General features: G+C 37.0%; 1 protein-coding gene across 1 annotated transcript; it reads right to left on the bottom strand.

Moving 5' to 3' along the window:
- Positions 1 to 3008: 3008 nt before the first annotated feature.
- Positions 3009 to 19576, bottom strand: aifm5 (apoptosis inducing factor mitochondria associated 5). Its single transcript, XM_056446803.1, has 19 exons — positions 19558 to 19576; positions 18858 to 18933; positions 18114 to 18223; positions 15364 to 15473; positions 14141 to 14185; positions 13965 to 14046; positions 13767 to 13879; positions 10454 to 10540; positions 10287 to 10378; positions 9967 to 10097; positions 9516 to 9631; positions 9355 to 9426; positions 8924 to 8987; positions 7739 to 7815; positions 7538 to 7655; positions 7262 to 7360; positions 7108 to 7183; positions 6914 to 7018; positions 3009 to 3373 (listed from the first exon to the last, which is right to left on the bottom strand). The coding sequence occupies exons 1-19, from the start codon at positions 19574 to 19576 to the stop codon at positions 3334 to 3336; spliced, it is 1632 nt and encodes a 543-aa protein (XP_056302778.1). The 3' UTR covers positions 3009 to 3333.
- Between the last annotated feature and the right edge of the window lie 6399 nt (positions 19577 to 25975).

A 25975-nucleotide genomic window follows, 5' to 3' on the forward strand; every position in this document is an offset into this window, starting at 1 on the left:
AGCCATCGTGCCGCCCATGGGTTTATATATTTTTGTTTAAAAAAAACAAAAAAAAACAGTCCAAAATATGTGTAGCATAATAATTTATTGCTTTGTGAATGTTACAGATGTGTATGAGCTTGACAAATGCGTGTAGTATTTTTAAACTGAGTAAAAAACAAGACAATGAACCATGAATGAGTAACAGTAACTAAAACTGCCCAACCAGTGCAAATGATACGCTTGCTTTGCAGCACATTGTAGTGTTGTGGTTAAAAAGCAGCCTTCTGGGACTGTCTACGGACTAATATAATGTTGATTTGTGTTTACATTTAAACAATTAATTTCTTCACTATACTGTATCTAAAATGGTGCTGTGTAACATTAGAAAACTGTCAAATATGGTTGCAATCCTGTTTTCACGTCTTTTAGTGGGCAAGTAAACTGGACTTCTTAAAGCATTTGCATGTTATTAATAATGCATTACACTGCAATGCCCTTCCTGATAGAAAAACTGGACAAACGTGAAAGTCATAATATTAAAGGGTTAGTTCACCCTAAAATTACAATTTTCTCATCATATCCTCACCCATGTGAGAGATTAAGATTTATCTTCAAAACACAAAGGAAGAGATTTCTCTCCTTCTATTAAAAGTTTATTAGTTATCTATGCTGACAAAGAGACAAACATTTGAAATGACTGATTTAATCCAAGTACTAATATGGATTTTTTGTATCTCTAGAGTTGTGGGTGAACAAACTTTTAGCAGAGAGACAAAAATGTGTCACATTCAAAAAATGTTCAATTGTATCCAAATTTGTGTTCCTTTTAGGCCCACATGGAATCTGCGAGCACAGAAATCCACAGATTTTTTGCCCATGATTAGGTATTTTTAGTTACTTGTGTAAATATGTGTAAATTTATATTCAGTTTTTAAATTAGTTTCAGTAATATTATTGACTAATAAGAAAATCCTCATTTAATTTATTTACAATACAGTTTGTAAAGTAATGTTTTCTGTCTTTTGGTAGATCTATTATATGAGAGACTTGCTTTAATTACTAATTAAATGGATCTAATTGGATTTGCATTGTAAACTTTTTTAAAAAATTAAAAAGTATTCTTTTTATTTCATATATTAAGTTTTTAGTTACGATACTCCCAAAATTATTCTGCATAAATCAGAAACAGCTAAAAATGTCCGCAGATTCTGTCTGGCCCTACTTATGGGTCTAGAATGACATTAGTAGAGTAAACGATGAAAGAATTTTTATTTCTGGGGTACTAGCACTTTATAAGCTACATCAGCCTGTATTAAATACCAGAATCTCAAATATATAGCTAACTTTTTCAATAACACTTTGCAATAAGGTTCCGTTATGTAAAGCTAATGTATTTACTTACACGAACAAACAATGAACAATACATTATAGTGTTTATTCATCTTTGTTAACATAACTTAATGAATATAAAGTTGTTCATTGTTAGTTCTTGTTAAGTGCATTAGCTAATGTCAACAAGCACAGCTCTGGAGTTTAATAATGCATTAGTAAATGTTGAACTACAATTAATGAATGCTATTCAAAATATTGTTTATATTATCGCACTATTTTTGATTCAGAGAGGAAAAAACATCCTTCAATTTTGTTTTCTGCTGCTAGAATAAAACAATGATGTCTTATTCTTTATATTTGATACTGTATCTCTCTGACTAATAGGCATTAATAAAAAACTTAAACAAAAAAATAGCTGCTTATTCTTAAATAACTTGTTCATTCTTAACTTTTCTAGTATATAGATGAACTAAAATGAATTAATGAAACCTTGTTGTAAAGTGTAACCACTTTTTCTTACCTCGTTTCGCTTGATAATATCACTATAAATGTTTTAAAGCAAGTCATTGAGGAAAATGTTAGGTAATGTTGGATAGATTAGAGTACTTGATAAAGGGATCTGGTCAGTTCTCTGCTACATCTTCTTAAGGTCCAAGTTCTACTTCATGGCCCACATTTCACCTCCAGATTTGGACTGTCGTGTATGACCCATTTATCTCTGCACAAATTCTTGCTGATAAGAACAGAAGTGAATTATGAGGATTTGTGAGCGAAAACTGGGTTGCGTGGCAGGAGAGAGAGAAAGAATAAGAGGCAATATAAGAGAGCAGCTCAGCGTTTCTTTTGTAATATGCTCTTTTGTAACATGTTTGTCCAGCTCCATTATATTTGCTGCCTCTTTTGTGACCACTGTCACATTCAGCATCCATCGCTCAGTGTTCATCTAATCCTGCTAAGCACTATGATTTGATGTATTTTTTTTTTCTACTACCCGTGCTCCATTTCACAGCTTGATGACCAACGACGCCACCTAGGTCCATCAATCACACAACTGAACGACTGTACTTGACAATGGATTAAAGGCCTGTTCACACCAAGAGTGATAATTATATTAGTGTCAACAACACAAAGTATCGTTCTGTTTATATGTTTTGTTTATCTGCACCTTTAAAGTCAGCCTGAAATCTAAGCTGCAATAGTATTGTCTTTATTGCAACTTTTATATCGAAGTAAAACAGCTTCTGGAGTAAGAATAAATGTAGGGCAGAACTCTTTTCATTTCATTCCACTGGGAATTAAACAGATTGCTGTTGTTTGCTTATTAGTCAATTTTATGTGATTGACAGCTGGCCCGTACCAGCATCACAGAAGAAAGGATGTAAAAAGGAGCGGATTATTTTATTTTATTAAAGATTATAACAGCACAAGAATAAATAAATATTTAAGATATATAAATACTGCAATATTCCATAAAAATAAGACTGTTTAATTTAATGGTTACTTTGAATGCTAAAGCTCATAGAATTACAAAGATAATTAAAACTTTATAGTTACTGTTATCATTAAATTTAGCATTCTTGCCATGAACAGGCCTTTTAAACATTAATTTACTTTACAAACTAGATGCTGTTTACGTTAAAAAACTTCTCATCTTTCATAAGCTAAATATGTTCTTTTCATGTATAATACTGATTAGAGAATAAATATGATTGTATTCATATTCATTTTTGAGAAAAACGGATGTGAAACTGAGCTAACTGGCAAAGTCACAAAGAGAACTGAGGTAAGAGCAGAATAAAAGCTTCTCCTCTTGTTTTGGTTGTGTGTGGGTAGTGGTTCTCGTCTCTGAATATCAGTGGTAAAATGGCAAGCTCTGTGAACTGTGTACAAAGCTCCTGGAGAAACGTACTGTATTGGCCTTTAAATGTTGCGAAGAATGTCTTCTGAGTAAAGGCATGGTTGGATGGGATGTACTGTGGACAGAATGGCTGAATTCAGAGTTCAAACTGTTGTCAGTGGTCACATGGGCTCCAGTTTCAGCCAACTGAGGTCATCTGACCTATAAAAGAAAGAAGTTTTAAAAAAACTTTAGGAGTACATTAGAGCACTGACGGTATATGTTGACCTTTATCCTTTTAAAAGACCTTTATCTTTTTCTAGCAAACTGTACTGTAATAACATATCACACACGTAGCACTGCAATATGGCTGTGTATCAGCAGGGCTGTCATATACAACCATGTTGCAGTGACTCGAGTGTGATTATTGCTCAGTATGTACACTAGTCAACATTTGAAGCGGATCATAAAAGATTTTCTAAATTGTCCTAAGATAAGAATGGATGTTGTTCAATAGTTTTAGGACAACTGTGATGAAAGGTTTTGAACCCCTTATAGAGTTGCCGACTGTATTACGGCTACACAATATATCCCAAAATTACCATTACTGCGATAATAGTATATGCAAAATAAATACCGCAAACGTGTAATTAAATTACATTTATTGTATGCTTTGGTTGTTTACCTAAATTTGACCAAACAGATGGGGCATTATCTTTATCCCTATCTCCCTTGATGTTCTGCTATTGGCTGGAACAGCCCAAAGGTGAAACCAGAGCTTAAAATAAAGAGTTAGAGTTGAGACGTGAGAGGAAAATGACAACAGCCAATCAGAGTCAGAATATCTGCTGAGGTTTTAACTCACTCATAGTGTTTTAAAGACTAAGACCTATCATACACCCGTGTATGGCAATAGCAAACCCATTTGCACCACTTTGTGGACTCATGGGTGTGCAGGGTCTATAAAGTAGGTGTGTTAAGGCGCATTGTGGTTGCGTTGCTATTTTGAGGAACTGAAATAGACTGCGCTATGGATGATCTAAAAGCTGGTCTAAAGTCCAACGCAGAGCACGTTACCACCTATGCAGGTCCAAAATGCTTACACGTTGCTTAAGACACACAGAATGCACAGCATCATTACACAAATATCTTTACATATGAAAAATAATTCTTCATGTCGGAAGCCTTTTTTAGTTTGTTCATGACAATTTGCATTCGTATAATGTTGTTATTATTAGTAGAATTATTTATTATATTTATATTTGTTTTAATAAAAAAAAAAGATTAGATTTGTCCACCTGTTGGGTTTTGGAGACGTATGCATCACCATATGGGGCATAGGATAGGTCGTGTGTTTGGATATAAGTGTGGTTTTATGACCACACTTCATTATTATTGTTATTTATTTGTTTGCTGGAAATTAGAACCTAATTTAGAAATAGTTTTGAAACAAATCTTTGTGCTTAACAAACTAAATTAAATATGTAGACTGATGGATGTCTTCAGTAGAGTGCGTACAATACTGTTTCCTTATCCAAGAAAGTAAAGGAGTAAAGAGCAACTCCGCAGCTCTGCAGTTTTCCTCCAACTCTAATCAAACTTAGCTGATCCAACTAATCAAGGTGTTCAAGACTACTAGAGACTATTAAGGAGATGAGAGTTGGAGGTGGTTGGGGCTAAACTATGCAGAGCCGCGGCCCTCCAGGAATTGAGTTTGAGACCACTGCTCTAATTGGTTTAATGCACTTTATGTTTTAAACAGACCCATAACTCACTCATTAAGAAAATAGACACAACCCTGTTAACCATGCGTTTATTTCTTTGTCCTTGCTTTTGCATCATGTGCTTTAGATTTTGCACCGAGATCATTAAAATAAAGTCATAAATGTTTGAACCTTGTCACTGTTTTTATTATGAATCAGAATTAATTATTTCCGATTATTTTTATATTTTTAAATAAATAAATTATTGAAAACTATTTAGAATAGAAATAGATAGATAGAAATATCGTTAATGCAATACTCAACAACAATATCGCATATTGCATATTTTTTCCAGTATCAGACAACCCTAATATAAACAACAGTTCTGTCTGGTTCTTGAATCTGATTGGCTGATAGCCATGCGATATTCTGCAAATAACAGCACTCGTACAGCCTCTTAATCCTTCACCCTTGTGTATTATTCCACCCACATACAGAGACAAGCAGAGGACACTCTACAGTTTGACAAATACTGCTGCTGTTGGACAACATAATGTACATTTGAGGCTTTTTTGTCAAGAATGTAGTTGTTTAGATTGCAACTATGCAGTTTATTTACACGGATAGTGTCTATTTTAAATATTTATAATTTCTGAGAGACAGCGCGTCAGCGGCCTTTAGCCTGTCTTTAGGCAAAGACGGGTTGACGATGTTCATCCACAAGATGGTGACAGAGACCGCATAATAGGCCTTAAGAGAAAAACAGCATAATTTCAAACTACAACTGCTCAAATCAGTATTAAACAGGTAAATGGCTTCCCAAGTCTCTCTCTTTCACATGTTGAAGTGATGTATTTATACCATAGTAATATTGTGATCTCCTGATTGCAACAGAGAAATACTGGGAAATCTCTAGACTGATGACATTTCATGCCATTCAGCCTTATAATCCTAAAATGTGAGTAAAATCACCTGTTTTGGCATCGGATATTACACTAGAGAATCATTCAAACACTAGCTCTAAAGTGGTGATAATGAATGAGCAACGGTTCCTGCTGTTCTGACGTCAGCTGCAGAGATGTAAATGAATGGCGGAAGAAAGTAGTTCCTCATACAAAAGGGTTTTGAGACTCTCCGTGTTTGATTTTTTTATACACAAGATTATGCTGTCAAACTGTTGTATAAACACAATATCACACTCATAGCAGTGCGATGTGGCTGTATATCGTCACTGGTGGGACACAAATGCACTCAGCCTGCAGCCTCGTGCCAACGCACGTCTCCCACCAGTGCCGATATACAGCCATTACGCAATGCTACGAGTGTGATATTGCTCATATATATATATATATATATATATATATATATATATATATATATATATATATATATATATATATATATATATATATATATATATATATATATATATATATATATATATATATATATTAAAAAGAGTGTAAATTTGGATACTGTTCTAGTACTACATAATATTTTCACTTACTATATAGTTGGAGAGTTTGTGATTTCAGATGTAGTCATTGTTCTGAATAGCATACTATTCCAATTATTTATGCAGTAAACTGAGGGAAGTGTGCAGTTTGTCAGTAGTATATGCTAGCACTTTCATGACATAGGAAAATATTTTACAATTTTTGAAGTTGTGTGTGGAGAAAATAGCTTGTTTTTTAGAACATAAAAGTTCTAATGCAAGTCTAATACTATAACAACTCCACTTTTTGAGTCCTTGGTTGTACTGGCTGTCTAAAAATAAATAACGGTTAAACAATTAATTTAATGCAACTTTTAATGTATCCGACTACATTTACAGTAGATACACTCTTCAGAATATGTTGTTCATAATTTGTGTAAACCAAAATACTTTGATCAAGCTAATGTGATTAAGCTAATAACTAAACAAGACCGCAGAGGTTTTCTCAGTCATGTAAACATGCAATTAAGTCCTTATTCTGATTCTAAGAAAAAAATCACATTTTTGATGCACATTTAAATGTAGTAAGTGAAGGGCATCTTTTCTCACTGAATGCTCACTCACTCTGCCTCTGCCTTTGTAATCACTCTTCCTTCTGCCAGTCTTTCCGCCACCACAGAGACGGCGGGTTCAACATTCAGTCCTGCTGCAGCCACCACCTCACCATCCCTGCAGTCAGACATTCAAAACCCACATTTCAAGCTTTTAATGAGAAAACTTGTATGGAGACAAGGAACCACAATCCCACAGCTGCTTACTTGAGGTAAAGTGCCAAAAACTTCATGTTCTCAAACTTCCCTTTCAGCACCATCTCAGTGTATCCCTCCCCGTACCCTGCACATAATGAGCACAATTGTGAACAATTCCATCTATTTATTTGTGTTTTACTATTCTGAAAGTAAAAGGGCCCACCAGCGTATCGAATGGTTCTCCCGAACAGGACGGTCCAGTAGTATGGCACTGTGTTCAGCTCCACTTCTCTGCACAGCATGTTGAGAGCTGCAATCCTTCCTAATAAATTTATTAAAGCAAATTGATCATTTTAAAAACTATTTCATCTTTAGCTCAAAAAATACCTAAAATCTAAATAGTATTTTGGCCACTGTCACACATGGCCACTTTTAAGACATGCTATGCTAATGTACTCACAAGTTGGCAAAATAAACACATCTCAGAAGTTTTGATTACCATGTGCCTGCGCTATCTGCCAATGGCCAAGGCTCACTTTCTGGCCTTTTGCCATTTTGAGAGGAAAGGAGGTCAGATCTCCAGCACAGTAGACGTCTGTTATGTTGGTCCTCATGTACTAAACAGAGAGGGACATGATTAAAAAGAGCACAAGCATGAGGTGATTACTAAAAATTCAAGAAAAAGTTTATAAACACTTACCTCATCCACAATGACATAGTTCTTTGAGTCCATTCTTACTCGACTCCCCTCCAAAAACTCAGAATTCGGACTGACACCTTAAGGAAATGAGCACAACTTTTACGTTTTAGTTATTTAAACTGAAGGAGAATTTGTTCTCACTTCAACAACTGCCTGAATGCAAGAACTTTTGGGCCAATTCTGGCTAAAATGTGGCACTGTCGGCTCAATCTAAGCATCGGTACGAAGATAATGAGCCAGAGCTGTGCCAAATCTAAAAAACCCTCCTGCCTGACTGTCTTTTCTATGGGCCGGTCTCTGCTCAAAGCTGCTCTAAGCACAGCAGGTACACTCTTGGTTTAGTTGTACGTAACCACCTTTGGCCTGAGTTTGTACTGTCACAGACGGGCCACTGTCAGAATAAAGAAGCCCAGATGACATGAAAAAAATTGTGTTTGGTTGTTGAACTGTTTGATTAAGCGTGCTCCCTCCCCCAATTAGGAAGATTCACTTATTGACAAGCTGTTCTATTGGGTAAAGTTAAATATTTTGCACAAGTTTACAAATGTATGAAGAGTAGTTGCAGTTATCAGGATGTTTGAAAATATAAATTACCTTTGGTCGTATATTGGTATTGTTTGTGTCCGTGGTAAAACGTCTGAAATGGTGTAAACATCTGATGATAATCTTACACCTATTTAAAGCCTGTGTTGATGAGTTTTATTATCTGTCGGTCTAGGCGTTCATGTTTGTTTGGTATGGCAAAACTTAATCACACCTATAATTTACATCGCTAATACATTAAAAACAGATTTATATTGTTTTATACTTTTCTTTTCTTACTGTGTTGTCAATAAATATTAAGTTGATATTATTGTTTGAGTCATAGCATTTTCTGCACTGTTTGGATATCTATTCAGATCATGTGACACATTGAATTGTTTAATTGACCTCCAGTCGTGGTATGTTGTCACCCTGATGAAGGCAAGACTATCAGATTGTCTGATAGCATCTGCGCTAGACTTGGACCACATAAACCCTATATGTTATTTTGACAGGACGTGGGCCAGATCTATGTGACAGTTTTTCAGTGTGTGTGCCGGTTTTGGGCTGAGGACTCAGGTTTAAAGTGAGCCGAAGCATATCCCAAGTTATGACACAGAGGTGGGCCAGACAGATTTGCTATCTGGTCTGTACTGTACTTACCAATTGCAACAATTAACAAATCAGCTTCAATAGTGATACCGCTCTTCAGTTTCACTGCCTTAACCTGTGGTAAACACAAAAGTTATGATGAACAGGATGAATGATTGTCCAGTTAACTGTTCCTTATAAACAATTTTAATCAGTTATCTTCCAATAAAATGTATTAATGTGCTGCACTGGAAAAAAATCCTGGATTCATGTGCTGTACTGTGAATTGTTTAAAACACAATTCATCCATGTTGTCTCAGCACAAATCGATTAAGTTGACTTAATATATTTAAGTGAGTTGAACATAAATTCAGCTTGTTGTTTCAGCTCATTTTAAATAAGTAATTTAACCAAGAAGCAAAATCTTTTTGCAAAAGTCTGTTTTGAAGAAAGAAAGAAAAAAAAAGGAAAGAAAGAAAAATTTTAAGCTACGTTGACTTTACCCTCCGATTTTCACCCTGAACTTCTGCGACAGCATCATTCATGTAGAACGTCACCCCTTTTTCTTCCAGCATCTCAAAGAACAATCAAACCAGAGTAAGAGGACCATTTTAAAGCAGATGATTGAAATGTGTATTATGTTGATATTGCCCTGATCACAAACCGTCATGGTGACCTTTCCTATCTCCCGGCCCAGAGTCTTCTGATAGGGCAATTCACTGCTGCCGATGACTGTCATACTGCTGGACGTGTCTAACAAATAAGCTGCCACTTCCATGCCTTCACCACCACACACAGCAGAACAGTTATTTTGGTAATACAAAACAAAATGTATAAATTTATGCAAATATACTTCTGTTATCTCACATCTATCTATCTATCTATATATCTGTCTATCTATCTATCTATCTATCTATCTATCTATCTATCTATCTATCTATCTATCTATCTATCTATCCATCCATCCATCCATCCATCCATCCATCCATCCATCCATCCATCCATCCATCCATCCATCCATCCATCCATCCATCCATCCATCCATCCATCCATCCATCCATCCATCCATCCATCCATTTATCTTTGTCTATTAATATATGTATTCTTTTACATACCAATGAATGAAGTGCCCACGACGACTGTCCTGCAGCCCGTACAGGCATAGTGGACGCACCTGGCATCCTCTGGTGTTTCCAGCATTAGCACCCTTTCCAGGTTTGCACCCGGGCAGTCCAGACTTTTTGCTCTGCAAAACAAAGATCCAGTTATGTGTTTTCCTACAAACAGACTTTACACAGCCTGCATGAATGAGATTTTCATTTCAGCAAGTGCATGAAGGAATGTTTTTGGCAAACGCTGAAAAATAATATTGATAAATCTGTATATATATACCATAAAAAGTAGAATAGATCAATAATTAGCACCAGATACTCACCTGCACCCAGTTGCGATAAGGATTTGGTCATAACTCTGGATTAACCCATCACGAAATGTCACTGTTTTCTTGTTTGTATCTATTGATAAAGCCTGCAGAAATGACAACTTTGAGTTTGTTGTATAATTAATGTAGTATAAATGAGAAAGAACAAGTTCTATTCTCACCTCTTTCTTCAACCAGACCTCAATATCATGTTTGTGGAAAAAGTCCATTCTTCTCATTAACAGACTGTCGCTCTCAGCATTCATTACCTAAATCAGGATTGAGTTAAACTTCACTGCCAATTAATGTAAAACAATGGCAAAATTACATTTCCTGCTTTCAGCTTCAAACAATCCATCAAAAAACATTCTAATATGCTTATTTGGTCCTCAGGAAACATCTTATCATGTTGAAAACAGTTCCACATATTATATATATATATTTTTTAAAACCATGACACATAAAAAAAATTGTATTTTGACAAAACCAATTTAGCTATAATTTATTTATAACTTATAAATAATTGGTATGTGAGTATACTCCTAAATTAATGCAAAATAGAAAATTTTAAATGTTTATTATCCAAGATCCAACTATAATTACATTACTGATTTTATCTTAACCACTTGAGATTGACCTCTCTAGAATATAAATAATTACCTATAATTCCACATGCCTTGAGGAATAGACATGTATTATAGAGCAGTGGTTCCCAAAGTGAGGGATCAGGATGGTATTTTCCAAGTCCAAAGACATACGCTATAGGTGAATTGGGTAAGCTAAATTGTCTGTAGTGTTTGTGTGTGAATCATAGACTGTAAAAGATCAGTGTCTAATCAGCCGGAATCAGCTGAGGTGAAGTGACGGCAACCAGCGAGACCTAGCTGTCACTCAAGTGGCCCCACCCTTAATTATGCAGACTTAATATAACCAAATATAAATGAAACGGATGAGTTATAAAAAAAATTGCCCCCTCACAGTGGTCATTAAAGGGTAATATTAGCTATATGAACCAAAATAGTTCTTTGTACCACTACCTTGCAGTAAACACCATGGAAAGGCATCCGCTGCATAAAACATATGCTGGATAAGTTGGTAGTTCATTCCGCTGTGGTGACCCGAGATTTATAATAGGACTAAACCGAAAAGAAAATGAATGAATGAAAATAGTATCATATTTGACCCATATCCTACAAAAAAAAAAGAATAAATCAGCCTTTCGATTTTTTTTCCCATTGGATTGCGAATCCTGGAGTGATTACATTAGTTAGATTAACAAGACATCTACCAACATTAGTTGCAGCAGATCACATTTTTTAAGTACTATGATAAGCATTCTGACACCTTTTTGGCATTCACATACATATTATGAATTTATAACAATTTATGAAATAATACCACACTATAAATAAATACAGATCACAACTGAATGTGGAGGATGATATCCGAGTGTTGGTCTCTAAAACTAAACCAATAATGTACTTTTGTTCCAAACGTGCTGTTCCTTATTATTAGTTGTTTGAAGAAACAGCTAATAAGATCTTATCATGTTGAAATTTAAAAAAATCATAAATTACAAAATAAAATTACATGGAATTTGTCAGGTTGTCTATGTGCTTGTGTTTATATAGGCTTATTGGTGTGTATATTTAACATTAGTATATTTATAACCACTTCTGAGGATAGTGTGGGTCGCGAGTCCCTGACATTTTTATTTTGGGGGTCATGGGCTGAAGTTTGGGCACCCCTGTTGTAGGGTACTGCTTCTAAATAGTTCACTGTCAGAAAAAAGGTACAATGCAGGTACAGTTTTTTTACCCAGGAGTTTTTACCCAAAATTAATTATAAACTCTAAACAAGCGTTACAAAAATGTACCCTACAAGGGTACCACCCCAGTTACTACCTTTGTTTGGACCTCTAATAGTTTTCTACACTATTTTCTTTAGATAATTTATGTTTTTTCACAACTTTGGGATTTCATTATTATGCAGATTATAAGCAAATAATGGCTTTGAGTTTAAAGTGTGAGTAAATCAGAACATGTATGGTTGGGAGGTCCTACTCTGTCTGAACTGTCAAATTGACACACTAATATGTGTATCTGAGAATACCTCAAAATGTAATAAGGAGGTTTCAATTAAAAATATTAGCAGTTGCTTAAAGTTTAAACCTTTTCTAGCTTTTAATGACTGTGACAAGGTGATGCAAGTGTTTGTGTTTTCTAGGCTTTGATTGTTGTAATTCTTTAAGGTGGGTGTTTGCCAAATGCTTTAAATCAATTACAATTAGTATACAATACAGTTGTTAGGCTTTTGAAGGGGCTCAGGTGGGATCATATCTCTTCTAACCTCTCCTCTCCTAGCTGGCAGCCAGTTCAGTATATGATTGATTGGATTAGATCCCTCCATCCTCTAAGTTGTTTTATAGATGCACAAGCCTATTTGGACCTTCCATTGGTCTGACCGGAGAAGAAGAGCAGGGCTTTGTAAAAGACATGGTACAAGTGATGGGGCTTTTTTTCTCACATTAGTGTCACTCCCTTAAAAAATACCTTAAAATTTCATCTGAAGACTCATCTTCTATGTTTAGCCTTAGAGACAGCAATGTGTCATTACTCTTCTAACAGCACTCAGAACAGTTCAGAACAGCAATGAGTCATTACTCTTCTATTTATTTCTGCTTTGGTGTTTTAAATGTGTTTTGATACTATTCTGTTCTTAATTTTATCATTGTACAGCACTTTGGTCAAAGCTCTGTAGTGCTTAATAACTAAAAATAGTGCTTAATAACTAAACTAAACTATATATTTGAACAGTATCATTGCAGCAAGTGTGTTGTGTTTTGATTTTGAGTATGTGTGATATAACCTTTGACCCAAACTACAGTACTTAGTCTTTTACAAATAGAGTCTTGTGCACATGATCATCAGAACAGCAGTGTGGACTTTTTTACAGTGTAATTCAAAGCTTATCATGTATTCTCTTTTTGCAATCCAGGTCCATTGTAGACATGACCACAATAGTGTATTTAAGGACCTTCATGCATTTCTCTACAGATCCTTGGTGAAATGAACATTAGAAGGCAGCAAAACACCAACAACCTTTGTTTTTTTTAACACAAATTATGATTATAGGGGCATGTTTTGCAATCATTTTTAAGTGTGTCATTTTATATATTTGCTTTTGTTGTTAGTGGCCTTATCTATATGAATATATCTATATGAAATATACTTATATCATCAATATTATTCAAGTGTGAACTCAAAATGTGGGGTGATAGTTAAGGGCTTATGTATTACGTACAATAATCACTTATTGTAAACAAAAAAATTTAATACAATTTTAAGAAATAGACACAATGAATATCAGAATCACAAAAATTGTAGTAAAAGGTTTTTGTATTGTATCAATTTTTAAAAACTTAGCCCATTTTAACATCTTTTTCTATAGTAAAAACAACATTATAAACAATATTTCCCAGATATTGTGGCTCACCTTACTCAATCTGGTTTTGTCATATGGAAGGAGATTGTCTCTAGATACCATAATAATCCTGCCGCCATAGTTTTCTTGCCGTAGAGTCTCAGCACACATTAAGGAGGCTGCGCCTGTGCTCAACATCATACCAACACGCACACACATTAAACGGTACACAGAAAATAAATGACTCTATGTCAGTTGTGTTTCTCTCACCTCCTCCGAGGAGCATCACAGTATGTGACACCGACTGATCTCGGACTCCCATCCATTTTACACGTTTAGGCTGACCCCGAATCTGTACAGAAAGAGTTTTCCACATTTGACTGCTCTCATTTTTTGATTTTGTCCTTTCATATAGAGGATAAAATGCACATATGAAAGTATTTTACCCTTTTCTTTACAGACACATACACTTTGTTGTTTTCGACTTTCACCTGTCAAGATGAAACATAATGAGAACATTTTTAAACATTTCTAAAGTCTCTCATGCACACAAAAACCAAAGCTGCAAAAGTGTTTTCGGTGTCACAAGATCCACAAGAAATTATTTTATTGGTGATCATAACGATTCTGAAAATTATTAATTCTAAATAACTTTGTGTAAACTCTGATATCTTTGTGGAAACATCTCTTCTAAATTCTAACATTATGTATTATTTTTTCAATGAATATTAGAACACAAAGATATATATATATATATATAGTTTAAGTCAGAATTATTAGCCCCTCTGAATTATTAGCCCCCCTGTTTATTTTTTTCCCCAATTTCTGTTTATTGGAGAGAAGATTTTTTTCTACACATTTCTAATCATAATAGTTTTAATAACTCATTTCGAATAACTGATTTATTTTATTTTTGCCTTGATGACAGTAAATAATATTTTACTAGATATTTTTCAAGACACTTCTATACAACTTAAAGTTTTTAAAGGCTTAACTAGGTTAATAAGGTTAACTAGGCAGGTTAGGTTAATTAGGCAAGTTATTGTATAATAATGGTTTGTTCTGTCTATCGAAAAAAATATATAGCTTAAAGGGGCTAGTAATATTGACCTTAAAATTGTTTTTTAAAAATTGAAAACTGCTTTTATTCTAGCCAAAATAAAACAAATGAGTCTTTATTTAAAAGAAAAAATATTATCAGACATACTGTGAAAATGTCCTTGCTTTGTTAAACATCATTTGGGAAAAATTTTTAAAAAGAAAGAAAAATTCAAAGGTGGGCTAATAATTCTGACTTTAACTGTATATATATAATCTATTATAGATTTTCCATGATATTTCCTACAATATTATTTCTTTTTAAAAAAGTAAAAAATAAAGTAAAAATTTTTTTTTTGAAAATGACATAGTTAAGCTTTTACATTAAATTTCACGCTAAAAACTATTTTTTTAAGTAAAATTATTATGTACTGTCATCATGTCAAGTCAAAATTAATTAATTATTAAAAATAAGTTATCAAAAGTGTTATAAATTAGGAAATAAAAAGGCTAATAATTGTATGTATATACATGATATATACATGTTAAAATAATGTAATGTTAAAAATAAATTATTAATGTTCAGCAGTACAGCTCTGTATGATATAATTCAGCAAATCTTTGACAGTGCCTTGTGGCAGGGCAGACAGTCAATCCCAGGATACTCCTCCAAGTCTCCAGTCTTCACATTAAAACAGGACCCATGCCAGGGACAGCGGACCCTATAACCCGACAGCACCCCTGCAAAGATCACACAAGATCAGCTTTTTTAGTAGCGCTTTACTTCTTGTGATTATTCTCTGTGAAGGTACGGTAGATATCAGTGGCACCAAGCTTGACATTGGCAAAACCTGATTTGCATGTTGCTGAATCAACATCTTTGCACCAGCAACCCAACCAATCAGATTTGAGGGACATATTTAGGCTTGCAGTCAGGATTGGCTGCATCTGCATCCTTGTTATTTCTCTCTGATTTTAGAAATAATTAGTTTTCAGACAGGAAAGGTGTCCCAGGATGACCAAATATGTCAACTCAGGAATGCACATTTACACTCACCAGCCAGTTTATTAGATATACCTGTTCAAGAATGTAATCAGCCAATCACATGGCAGCAGTAATTCTTAAATGGGCAGGTGCTCACAGGTGCATGGCAGCAACTCAATGAATTTACGCAAGTTTATGTGGTCATGAAGATCTGCTGAAGTTCAAACTGAGCATCAGAATGAGGAAGACAGGTGATTTAAAGGACTTTGAATGCATCATGGATGGTTGTTGGTGCCAGATGGGCTGCAGTGAGTATTTCTGAAACTGCTGATCTACTAAGATTTTCATGCACAACCATTACAAAGAAAGGTCCAAAAAGAGAAAATATCCAGTAAATCACAGTTCTGTGGATGAAATGCCTTGATGCCAGTGGTCACAAGAGAATGGGACACAGACTAGGAACAAGACAACAGACTCAAATAAACACTAATTACAACTGAGGACTGCAGAAGAGCATCTCTGAACACACAACACATCAAATATTGAAGCAGAGGAAGCATAGCCGGTGACATTCCTGACAGATATAAACTGCTACAGTTCATGTGGGCTCAGAAAAACACAGGTACAGTAGAAGATTAGAATTATTTGTTCTGTATTATTTGTATTTTTTGTAATAAAAATTATAGATTTTGTGAATGTTCATAAACACTGATCAACTCTGGTACATTGGTTATAAAAAGCATGACAATCGGTATGCTTGCAAGGTTATTTTGAGCTAAAACACAAAATGGTGGAAAATGTCAACTCTGTTGTTTAAAAAGTTTAACAAAAAGTTAAACAGCAATTAGTAACATAATCAAATGTTCCCTATTATCTATTTTGGAATATTTTACATAAATAAGGGATTCAGTTATCTGGAAATTATACATTTGTTGTTAATAATGCCAAATGAAGGAAAATGAATGGAAAATGCTTGAGATGTGCCTGCAATCTCAACGTGTTATAAACAGCTTGAAAACATTAATCAGTCCTGCCTTGTATTAATAGTTCAGGTTAAGTGTGGCATAATGGTGTAATGGTTGGTTCCACCACTAAGAGCAGAGTGTGAAGGTTTAGCAGACCAATTTCACAGTTTTATTTAAAATATTGCAATGAGCACAACATTATGGGTGGCATTTCAGAGTTTAAAAGAGGACAAATTGTTTGTGTGCGTCTTGTTGGCGCATCTGTGACTATGACAGCAAGTCTTTTTGGTGGATCAAGAGCCCCAATATCCAGGGTAATGTCAGCATACCACCAAGAAGGAATGAACCACATTGGATTGGACCCTAGAGGAAGCTGTCTGAAAGGGATATCCGGGTGCTAAAACAGATTGTATCCAAAAAACAAAACTATAGCTTCCCAACCCACTGCAGAATTAAATGTACACCTCAACGCTCCTGTTTCTACCAAAACTGTTCGTCTGGAGCTCTACTGGGTCAAAATACATAGCCAAACCTTTAGTCACTCGTGTCAATGCCAAATGTTGTTTTCTATGGTGCCAGCAGCGAGAATCTTGGACTGTGGACAGTGAGAAACATGTATTATTCTCTGATAAGTCCACCTTCACTGCCTTTCCCAAACCCGGGAGAGTTATAGTGTAAACAAGCCCCAAAGAAGTGTACAACCCAGACAGTTGCATGACCAGAGTGAAGCATGGGGGTGGATCAGAGTTGGTTTGGGCTGCAATTTCATGCCATTCCCTAGGAACAATACTTGTGTTAAATGGGCATGTCACTGCCAAGGATTACCAAACCATTCTGGACTACCATGTGCACTCACTAATTCAAACATTGTATCTTGAAGGCATGTCGTGTGTCAGGATAGTAATGCACCAAAACACACATCAAGACTGGTGACAGAGGGGTTTGATGAACATCCAAATGAAGTTGAACATCTCCCATGACCTGCACAGTCACCAGACCCGAATATTATTGAGCCACTTTGAGGTCATTTGGAGCAGCAAGTCAAGAAATGTTTTCCTCCACCAGCATCACATAGTGACCTGGAGAAGAATGCAAGAAGAATGGTTCAGAATCCTTCTGGCCATTGTGCAGGACTTGTACCTGGCATTCCCAAGACAAACTGATGCTGTACTGGCTGCAAAAGGAAGCCCTACGTTATACTATAATGAATTATTGTCTCTAAAACCAGGCATTTCAGTTTCATTGTCCAAACCCTTTACATCAACTGTGTAATGCAATCAACTAAATATGGACCAGAATCTCAAATCAGTGTTTCCAGCATCTTGTTGAATTGATGCCTTCAAAAAAATGTCTCCAATCCAGTACCTGTTAGGTGTACCTAATAAAGTGGCTGTTGAGTGTACTGAAAAAAAATTATTTGTAATGCTTTACCTTCACTCAGCGGAGCACCATAGTGTGTGCATTGGTTACTGATGGCGCTGTACACTCCATCACAGCGGACCAGCAAAACATTGTGATCCCCAACCTCAACCTCCATCATCCTGGATCACAAGAACAACATACAATCAGACATCTTGAGCTTTAAGTGTCATTCACAGGAAGTACAAAACATTTCAAAACAAACAGACTTAAAAAAACAACTGCTAAATACAGTTTTTCTAATTGACATTTATATGTTGTTGTTGGTGGTGGTGTTTTGTGAATGATGATTTTGAGAAATAGTAAACTAATTTATGACGACAAAATCAGTCATAAGTGTATTTAAAAAACAGATTTATATATATAAAAATTATATATATATATATATATACAATTTTTCCATAATATAATGATAAAACATAATAATAAAACACTGGGTCTGGATTGAAATTCTGATGATTTAAAAAAAATAAATAAATACTGAAAAAATCACCACAAAATTTGTCTAAATGAAGTGCTTCTGCACATCACTAATCAATAGTTTTGAGATATTTTACAGTAGGAATATTCTAAATATCTTCATGGAACATGATATTTATACAATAGCCTATTGTATTTATGATTTGCCTTAAACAAATAATAACTTTGACCCATACAATGCCAGAAATATACTCGTACAAGACTCCAGGGGCACAAATAGATATGTACATCAAATATAATACACATGAACATGATATGAGTTGATGTTGAACCTACTCTCCATCTCTGAGATCTGCCTCATCACAAACAACATCTGTCACTTCTTCTTCTGGATCCAAACCAGCTTCTAAACCTACAACCATAATTACCAGTATTTAACAATAAATCACACCATTTATGTTATGATAGATGTAGATTAACACAGAAAGAACAATGCCTTGGAGGAAAGCATGATATCACAATTATTTCAAGACACATGAACACGTGAACATTAGCATGTTTTTCTTAAAAAACAACAATAAATGAAACCTTAGTCTACAATCTGGCTCAAAATAAAATAATTTGAGTTTTCTGTCATTATTATTAGTAGTAGCAGAAGTAGTATACTTAAAAGCCTATAAAGTTATTATTTTATTTTTTATCTGCTTTAATTTATTTTATTTCTAACTTAAACTAAATGAAAATGATAAATATTTATTTTATAAACAGCTGCAATGAAAATGAAAAATGTTTATTCATTCATTTACTGTTTCATTTCAAGTAAATATTTAATAGACAATAGATAATTTTATTTGTATGATTTTAGTTTTAGTTCATTTAAAACATAACAATAAAATAAATAATAATATAAAATAAATAAAACAATTGTAAAAATCGTTTACAATAAATTAAATATTGTATATCATAGTAGCATTCTTTTTTTGCAGGAAAATAACATAACTGAATTTAAAAATACAATAAATGATTAGATGCTTACCTGATTGTTTCGCAGACATCACCAATTGATCAATAGATGAGTATTTTCTCCAGTAACTTTTTTTGAAACACTATCCTTTTTGTGGAACTCAGTCATATAATCAAACTCTCTGGACGTCTGTCATGACCATAAAGATCAGTTACCAAGTCCATAATCCAGGAGCCCAGACCTGTCCTTTAGACATTTCATCATTCGGAAACTCGAACACATTCATGAAGTTGGTTGCTCCAAAAAAAGGGGGGTCAAACTCAGTGTTTTGGGGTGGAAAAAGTGGAAAAAAGTGAGTGGTATTGCGTAAAGTGTATAGAGGGTATTCAGTTGTAAAAGAGCAATGCCATTTGTTGTAGTATAACAAGAGACGAGAGAACGGCTGAGCAAGCAGCACACAACAATAGACATGATGGCAAACTGCGTGACTCTGCAGCTCTCTCTAAAACGCTAACACTCCTGTTCATGTGCTCACCTCAAGATACTGTCGATATAAAGACACTTTAAAGGGTTCATACTGGCACTGAAGATTTAATGATATTGTTAAAGTAGGGCATACTGGACTATATTGTACTTCAGTATCTGAAACCTGTAAATACTACTGTTTCCCTGTGTCTTCTCTCCTGTCAGGTCATTAGGGTGTGTGTTTACTACAAGCAGTAAGACAAATTGACTTTACAGTCAGCAGTGTGACATGCAAGCATCATATTGCCTGTAGTTTACATGCAGCATAGTCTGTTTAATGTAATGTGATATGTTTATTGAATTTTAATTTTGGGGTGCACTGACCCTTTAAAGGGGGCAGCATGGTGGCACAGTGGGTAGAATCATTACCTCACAACAAGAAGGTCGCTGGTTCAAGCCCCGGCTGGGTCAGTTTGAGTATCTGTGTGGAGTTTGCAAGTTCTCCCCATGTTGGCGTGGGTTTCCTCTGGGTCCTCCGGTTTCCCCAACAAGTCCAAAGACTTGCCCTTATAGGTGAATTGGGTAAGCTAAATTTTTTGTTGTTTAAGTGTGTGAATGAGTGTGTATGGAGGTTTCCCAGTGATGGGTTGCAGCTGGAAGAGCATTCGCTGCTTTAAACATATGCTGGATAAGTTGGCGGTTCATTCCACTGTGGCAACCCCAGATTTATAAAGGAACTAAGCCGTAAAGTAAATGAATGAATGAATAAGCCTTTAAGGGTCAATATTTGCACACTGGACTATGCTTGCTAATTCTGTGACGTCAAAGTTTCTATTAAACGACAAAAAAATAATACTAATACACTCCTGCAGTGTGCTGTAATACTATTCAATACTATTCAAAATCATGATCATATAGTTTCTGTTCATGTCAGATCTTAGATTGTCAGACAGGGATTCATCATTTATAAATGGTTCAAACATCGGTGTTTGTGAAGCAACAAGTAAAGAGCTAAATTATTTGATTTAATAAGTGATATGACCCACCCTAATCTCACAAGGAAATGAATCTACATTCCTTATAGTCAGAAATTGGTCGAACTCCACTGCTACCTCTGGTTCTCCCTAGCACAGACTCTCCAGTGCCCCCTCTGGTTCTGCTTAGCTCCAACTCTTTAGTGTCCCCACTGGTTCTGCCTAGCACAAACTCTCCAGTGTCCTCGCTGGTACTGCTTAGCTCCTACTCTTTAGGGTCCCTACTGGTTCTGCCTAGCACAAACTCTCCAGTGTCCTCGCTGGTTCTGCTTAGCTCCGACTCTTTAGTGTCCCCACTGGTTCTCCCTAGCACAAACTTTTCAGTGTCCTCGCTGGTTCTGCTTAGCTCCGATTCTTTAGTGTCCCCACTGGTTCTCCCTAGCACAAACTCTTCAGTGTCCTCGCTGGTTCTGCTTAGCTCCGACTCTTTAGGGGCCCTACTGGTTCTGCCTAGCACAGACTCACTAGTGTTGTAGCTTGATCTGCCTAGAACATACTCTTCAGTGCGCATGCCTAAATCAGACTCCAGTGCCCCCTCCGATTCTGTCCAGCACAGACTCTTCAGTGTCACCACTGGTTCTCCCTAGCACAGACTCTCCAGAACCCCTCTAGCTCTCTCATAGCACATCTCATAACACAGAATCTTCAGTGCCCCTCCTGGTTCTCCCTAGCACAGACTCTTTAGTGTCTCCGCAATCCCAACCCACCTCCCTCAGCTTCTGCACAGTAGAGACTCTCCAGTGTCCTCGCTAGTTCTGCTTAGCTCAGACTCTTCTGTGTCCCCGCCGGTTCTAACTAGCTCAGACTCTCCAGTGCCCTCCTGCTTTTGGAGAGCACAGACTCTTCAGTGCCCCTGAAGCTTCTGCCTGGCTTAGAATCTCCAGTGCTCTCTCTGGTTCTGCCTAGAACATACTCTCCAATGCACACTCTGATTATGCCTAATTCAGTCTCCAGTACCCCCTCTGATTCTGTCCATCACAGACTCTCCAGAGCCACCTCTGGTTCTCCCTAGCACAGATTCTCCAGGGCCTCCCTCTGGTTCTGGCAAGCTTAGACTCTCCAGTGCCCCCTCTGATTCTGTCTAGCATAAACTCTCCCTTCTGGTTCTGCCTAGCACAGAGTTTCCAGTGGCCCTGCTGGTTCTGCTTAGCTCCGACTCTTTAGACCCACCCACTGGTTCTCCCCTAGCATAAACTCTTCAGTGCCCCTCCGGTTCTCTCATAGCACAGCCTTTCCAGTGCCCCTCTCATTCTGCCTAACACAGACTCTCCAGTGTGCCTAATAGTTATGCCTAACTCAGACTCCAGTGCCCCCTCTTGTTTTACCTACCACAGAGTCCAGTAACACTTCCAGCTTAAATTCTTCCAGCTTAAATTCTCCAGTGCCCTTGCTGGTTCTATCTAGCACAAACTCTCTCTTCTGGTTCTGCCTAGCTCCTACTCTTTAGTACCCCTGCTGGTTCTCACTAGCTTTGACTCTCCAGTGCCCCCTGGTTCTGCCTAGTAAGAGTCTCCAGTTCCCTCTAGTTCTGCTAAAGCACAGATTTCCAAGTGTCCCCTCTCGTTCTGCCTATTACAGACTCTCCAGTGCGCCCATTCAGCTGCCTAGCACAGACCCTCCAATGTCCCCGCTGGTTCTGCCAAGAACTGATTGTCCAGTGCTACCCTCCTGGTTCTGCCTAGCACAGTCTCTCCAGTATCCCTCTAGTGTTCCCATAGAACAGACTCTCCAGCGCCCCTCCTGGTTCTGCCTAGCACAAACTCTTCAATGCCTTTCCTGGCTTTGCCTAGCACAGACTCTCTAGTGCCCCCTCTAGTTCTCCCATAGCACAGACATTCTAGTGCCCCTCCTGGTTCTGCCTATCACAGACTCTCCAGTGCCCCCCACTGTGCTGCCTAGCACAGAATCTCCAGAGCCCCTCTGAATCTCCAATACCCCCGCTGATTCTGCTCATAGACTGTAAACGATATGGACGTAGTATCCGTGATGTCACCCATAGGTTTCTGAAGAATGCAAAAGAAGCTACAAGTAGGTACAGCAGGTGCAAAACAGAAAGGTAAAAATAGTTGTTATTTTGTGATTCCACATGTCATCACCGGGGTTTCCTGTCTCCATGTTGATTTGGGGAGTGTGTGTGCTTTGCTTCTCTCAAGTCTGCATGAGGTTCAACAGCGGTAGGTCACCCAAGTTTATGCGGTGACCTAATGAGTGTCATATTTAGTTAAACTAATGAATCCTGATGATGTAACCATATGATTGTGATCTATGATGTGAGATGCTTGTTGATTGTTTTTTATAATTTTTGTTATGTTTGTTATTTTTCTTTCTTTCACAGTGGGAGTTAATACATTGCTAAACACTGTTAGGCTGCACAAGTCCTCTTATATGTTCTTTTGTCTTATCCAGGTACATGTTTTGTAGTAACATGTTCTAAATAGTTTATGTATATGACTTTTGCTAAAGTCTAGTACCCCAGTCTGCATGAGATTCATCAGCGTGCGAGTGAATACATTGCTACACACTGTTAGGCTGCAAAAGTCCTCTTATATGTTCTTTTGTCTTATCCAGGTACATGTTTTGTAGTAACATGTTCTTAATAGTTTATGTATATGACTTTTGCTAAAGTCTAGTACCCCAGTCTGCATGAGATTCATCAGCGTGCGAGTGAATACATTGCTACACACTGTTAGGCTGCAAAAGTCCTCTTATATGTTCTTTTGTGTTATCCAGAAGAAATGAGGATAAGATATAAAGGCAAGAATTTGTACGGTGTGTCCTTGATTTCAACACAATGCAGAAAACATTACGCTACACTAGCACAGAGTCTCTAGTGCCCCCTGGTTTTGCCAAGCACAGACACCCCAGTGCCCCTCTGATTCTCTCATAACACAGGCGTTCTGGTCGCCCTCTTGTTCTGCCTACCACAGACTCTTTAGTGCCTCTCCTGGTTCCATCTAGCACAGACTCTCTATTGCCCCCTCTAGTTCTTCCATAGCACAGACTCTCCAGTGCCCTTCCTGGTTCTGCCCAGCACAGACTCTCTAGTGCCCCCTGGGTTTGCCTAGCACACCCTCTCCAGTGCCCCTCTAATTCTCTCATAGCACAGCTTTTCCAGTGCCCCTCTAGTTCTGCCTACCACAGACTCTTCAGTGCCTCTCCTGGATCTGCCTAGCACAGACTCTCTAGTGCCCTCTTCTAGTTCTACCATAATACAGATTCTCCAGTGCCCCTCCTGGTTGATGCCTATCGCAGACTCTCCAGTATCCCTACAGTGCAGCCTTGCACAAACCCTCCAATGCCCCCGCTGGTTTTGCCTAGCACAGACTCTCCAGTGCCCCCTCTGGTTCTCTCATAGCACAGACTTTCCAGTGCCCCTCACGTTCTGCCTAGCACAGACTCCACAGTGCCTCTTCTGGTTCTGCCTAGCACAGACACTCTAGTGCCCCTTATAGTTTTCCCGTAGCACAGACTCTCCAGTGCCCCTTATGGTTCTGCCTAGCACAGACTCTCTAGTCCTCCCACAGGTGCTACTTAGCACAGAACCGTCAGTGCTCTCTCTAGCTCTCCCATAGCACAGACCTCCAATGACCCCACTGGTTCTGCCTAACACAGACTGTCCAGTGTCCCCCCTCCCCCACCCGGTTTTGCCTAGCACAGACTCTCTAGTACCACCCACAACTCCAGTTCTGCCATCAGTCCAGTGCCCCTCTGGGTCTATCAGCACAGATCCTCCAATGCCCCCGTTGGTTCTGCCTATCACAGAATCAGCTGGTGCTGCCTAGTACAGACCCTCTAATGTCCCCGTTGGGTCTCCCTGGCACAGACTTTCCATTGCCACCCTGATTCTGCAAAGAATAGGCTATCCAATGCCCCCACTGGTTTTGCCTAGCTCAGACTCCAGTACCCTACCTGGCTCTGCTGAGCACAGACTCTTCAATGGCTCCACTGGTTCTGCATAGCACAGACTCTTCAGTACCTCACTGGTTCTGCCTAGCAGTAACTTTCCGGTTGCCCCTCTAGTTCTCCCTTAGTACAGACCCTCCAGTGCCCCTCTGGTTCTGCCAGCACAGACTCTCCAGTGCCCCTGATAGTTCTGCTTAGCACTGACTCTCTAGTACCCCCTTTGGTGCTGCCTAGCACAGACCCTCCAATGTCCAATAGTTAAAATTATTAATTTTCTCTACAATAATAACAATATAATCCAATGCTAACAACAATACTAAAATAAAGTCTAAAATCATAATTTTATTTAAAGCAATACCTTTTAAAAGTTTTGTTTTTTCATTGTGCAAATAAGCTTTCTTTTATTCCTATGTTTTATTCTTTATTTAAATGAAACATTCTTATTTAAATTCATGAAATGGTCAGTGCAAGTGGACAAATGTTTGTTTAAACCTTGTATTGTACATTTACCTGTGCATAAAAATTTATATAAGAACTTTGTTTTTGACTAGGGCAGAGAACCAGTAGAGCTAGCAGAAAGTCAATCAATCATGAAAAAGTAGCATACTGATACTTAAATGACACTTAAATTAACATAAATAGGAATCACAATGTAAGGGTTAGGTTTAGGGTTGGTTAAGTCAGGAATTAATTTATTTAGAAATCTGAACAAAACAAGACAAACTTAAAAAAACAATCAATAAATAAAAATCCACATCTGAATCTGTTATTTTAGCAGACAAATCTAGTTATTACTATTAGAATTAGTTTTTATTTTCCAATTTCATATATTGTCCTGTAAATCTGTTGTTTTTGTTTTTTCAAATTATTAGAAAGAAAGTTTTTTCAGTGGCTTTCTGTGTGTTTAGCTCACTAGAGGGCAGCATTACACCTTCTTTACAGATGCTGTATAACTTGAAATGATGACAAATAGATAATCATCAAAATATTATTTTATGGTATTAAATAGGCATGCTCAACAATGAAACATTTTACTAATATTATGTATTAAAATACAACCTTAAATTTACTTAAATTTATACTGCCAA

This window comes from Danio aesculapii, chromosome 21 (genome assembly GCF_903798145.1).
Source record: "Danio aesculapii chromosome 21, fDanAes4.1, whole genome shotgun sequence".
NCBI lineage: Eukaryota > Metazoa > Chordata > Actinopteri > Cypriniformes > Danionidae > Danio > Danio aesculapii.

Bases quoted from the DNA above. Each gene is read 5' to 3' on its own strand.
- aifm5 (XM_056446803.1), bottom strand. The intron at 14,186-15,363 runs GCACTGTCAAAG...TCATCTTGACAG, and splicing joins ACTGTCTGCCCTGCCACAAG to GTGAAAGTCGAAAACAACAA. The intron at 7,184-7,261 runs GTGGGCCCTTTT...CATTATGTGCAG, and splicing joins GAGAACCATTCGATACGCTG to GGTACGGGGAGGGATACACT.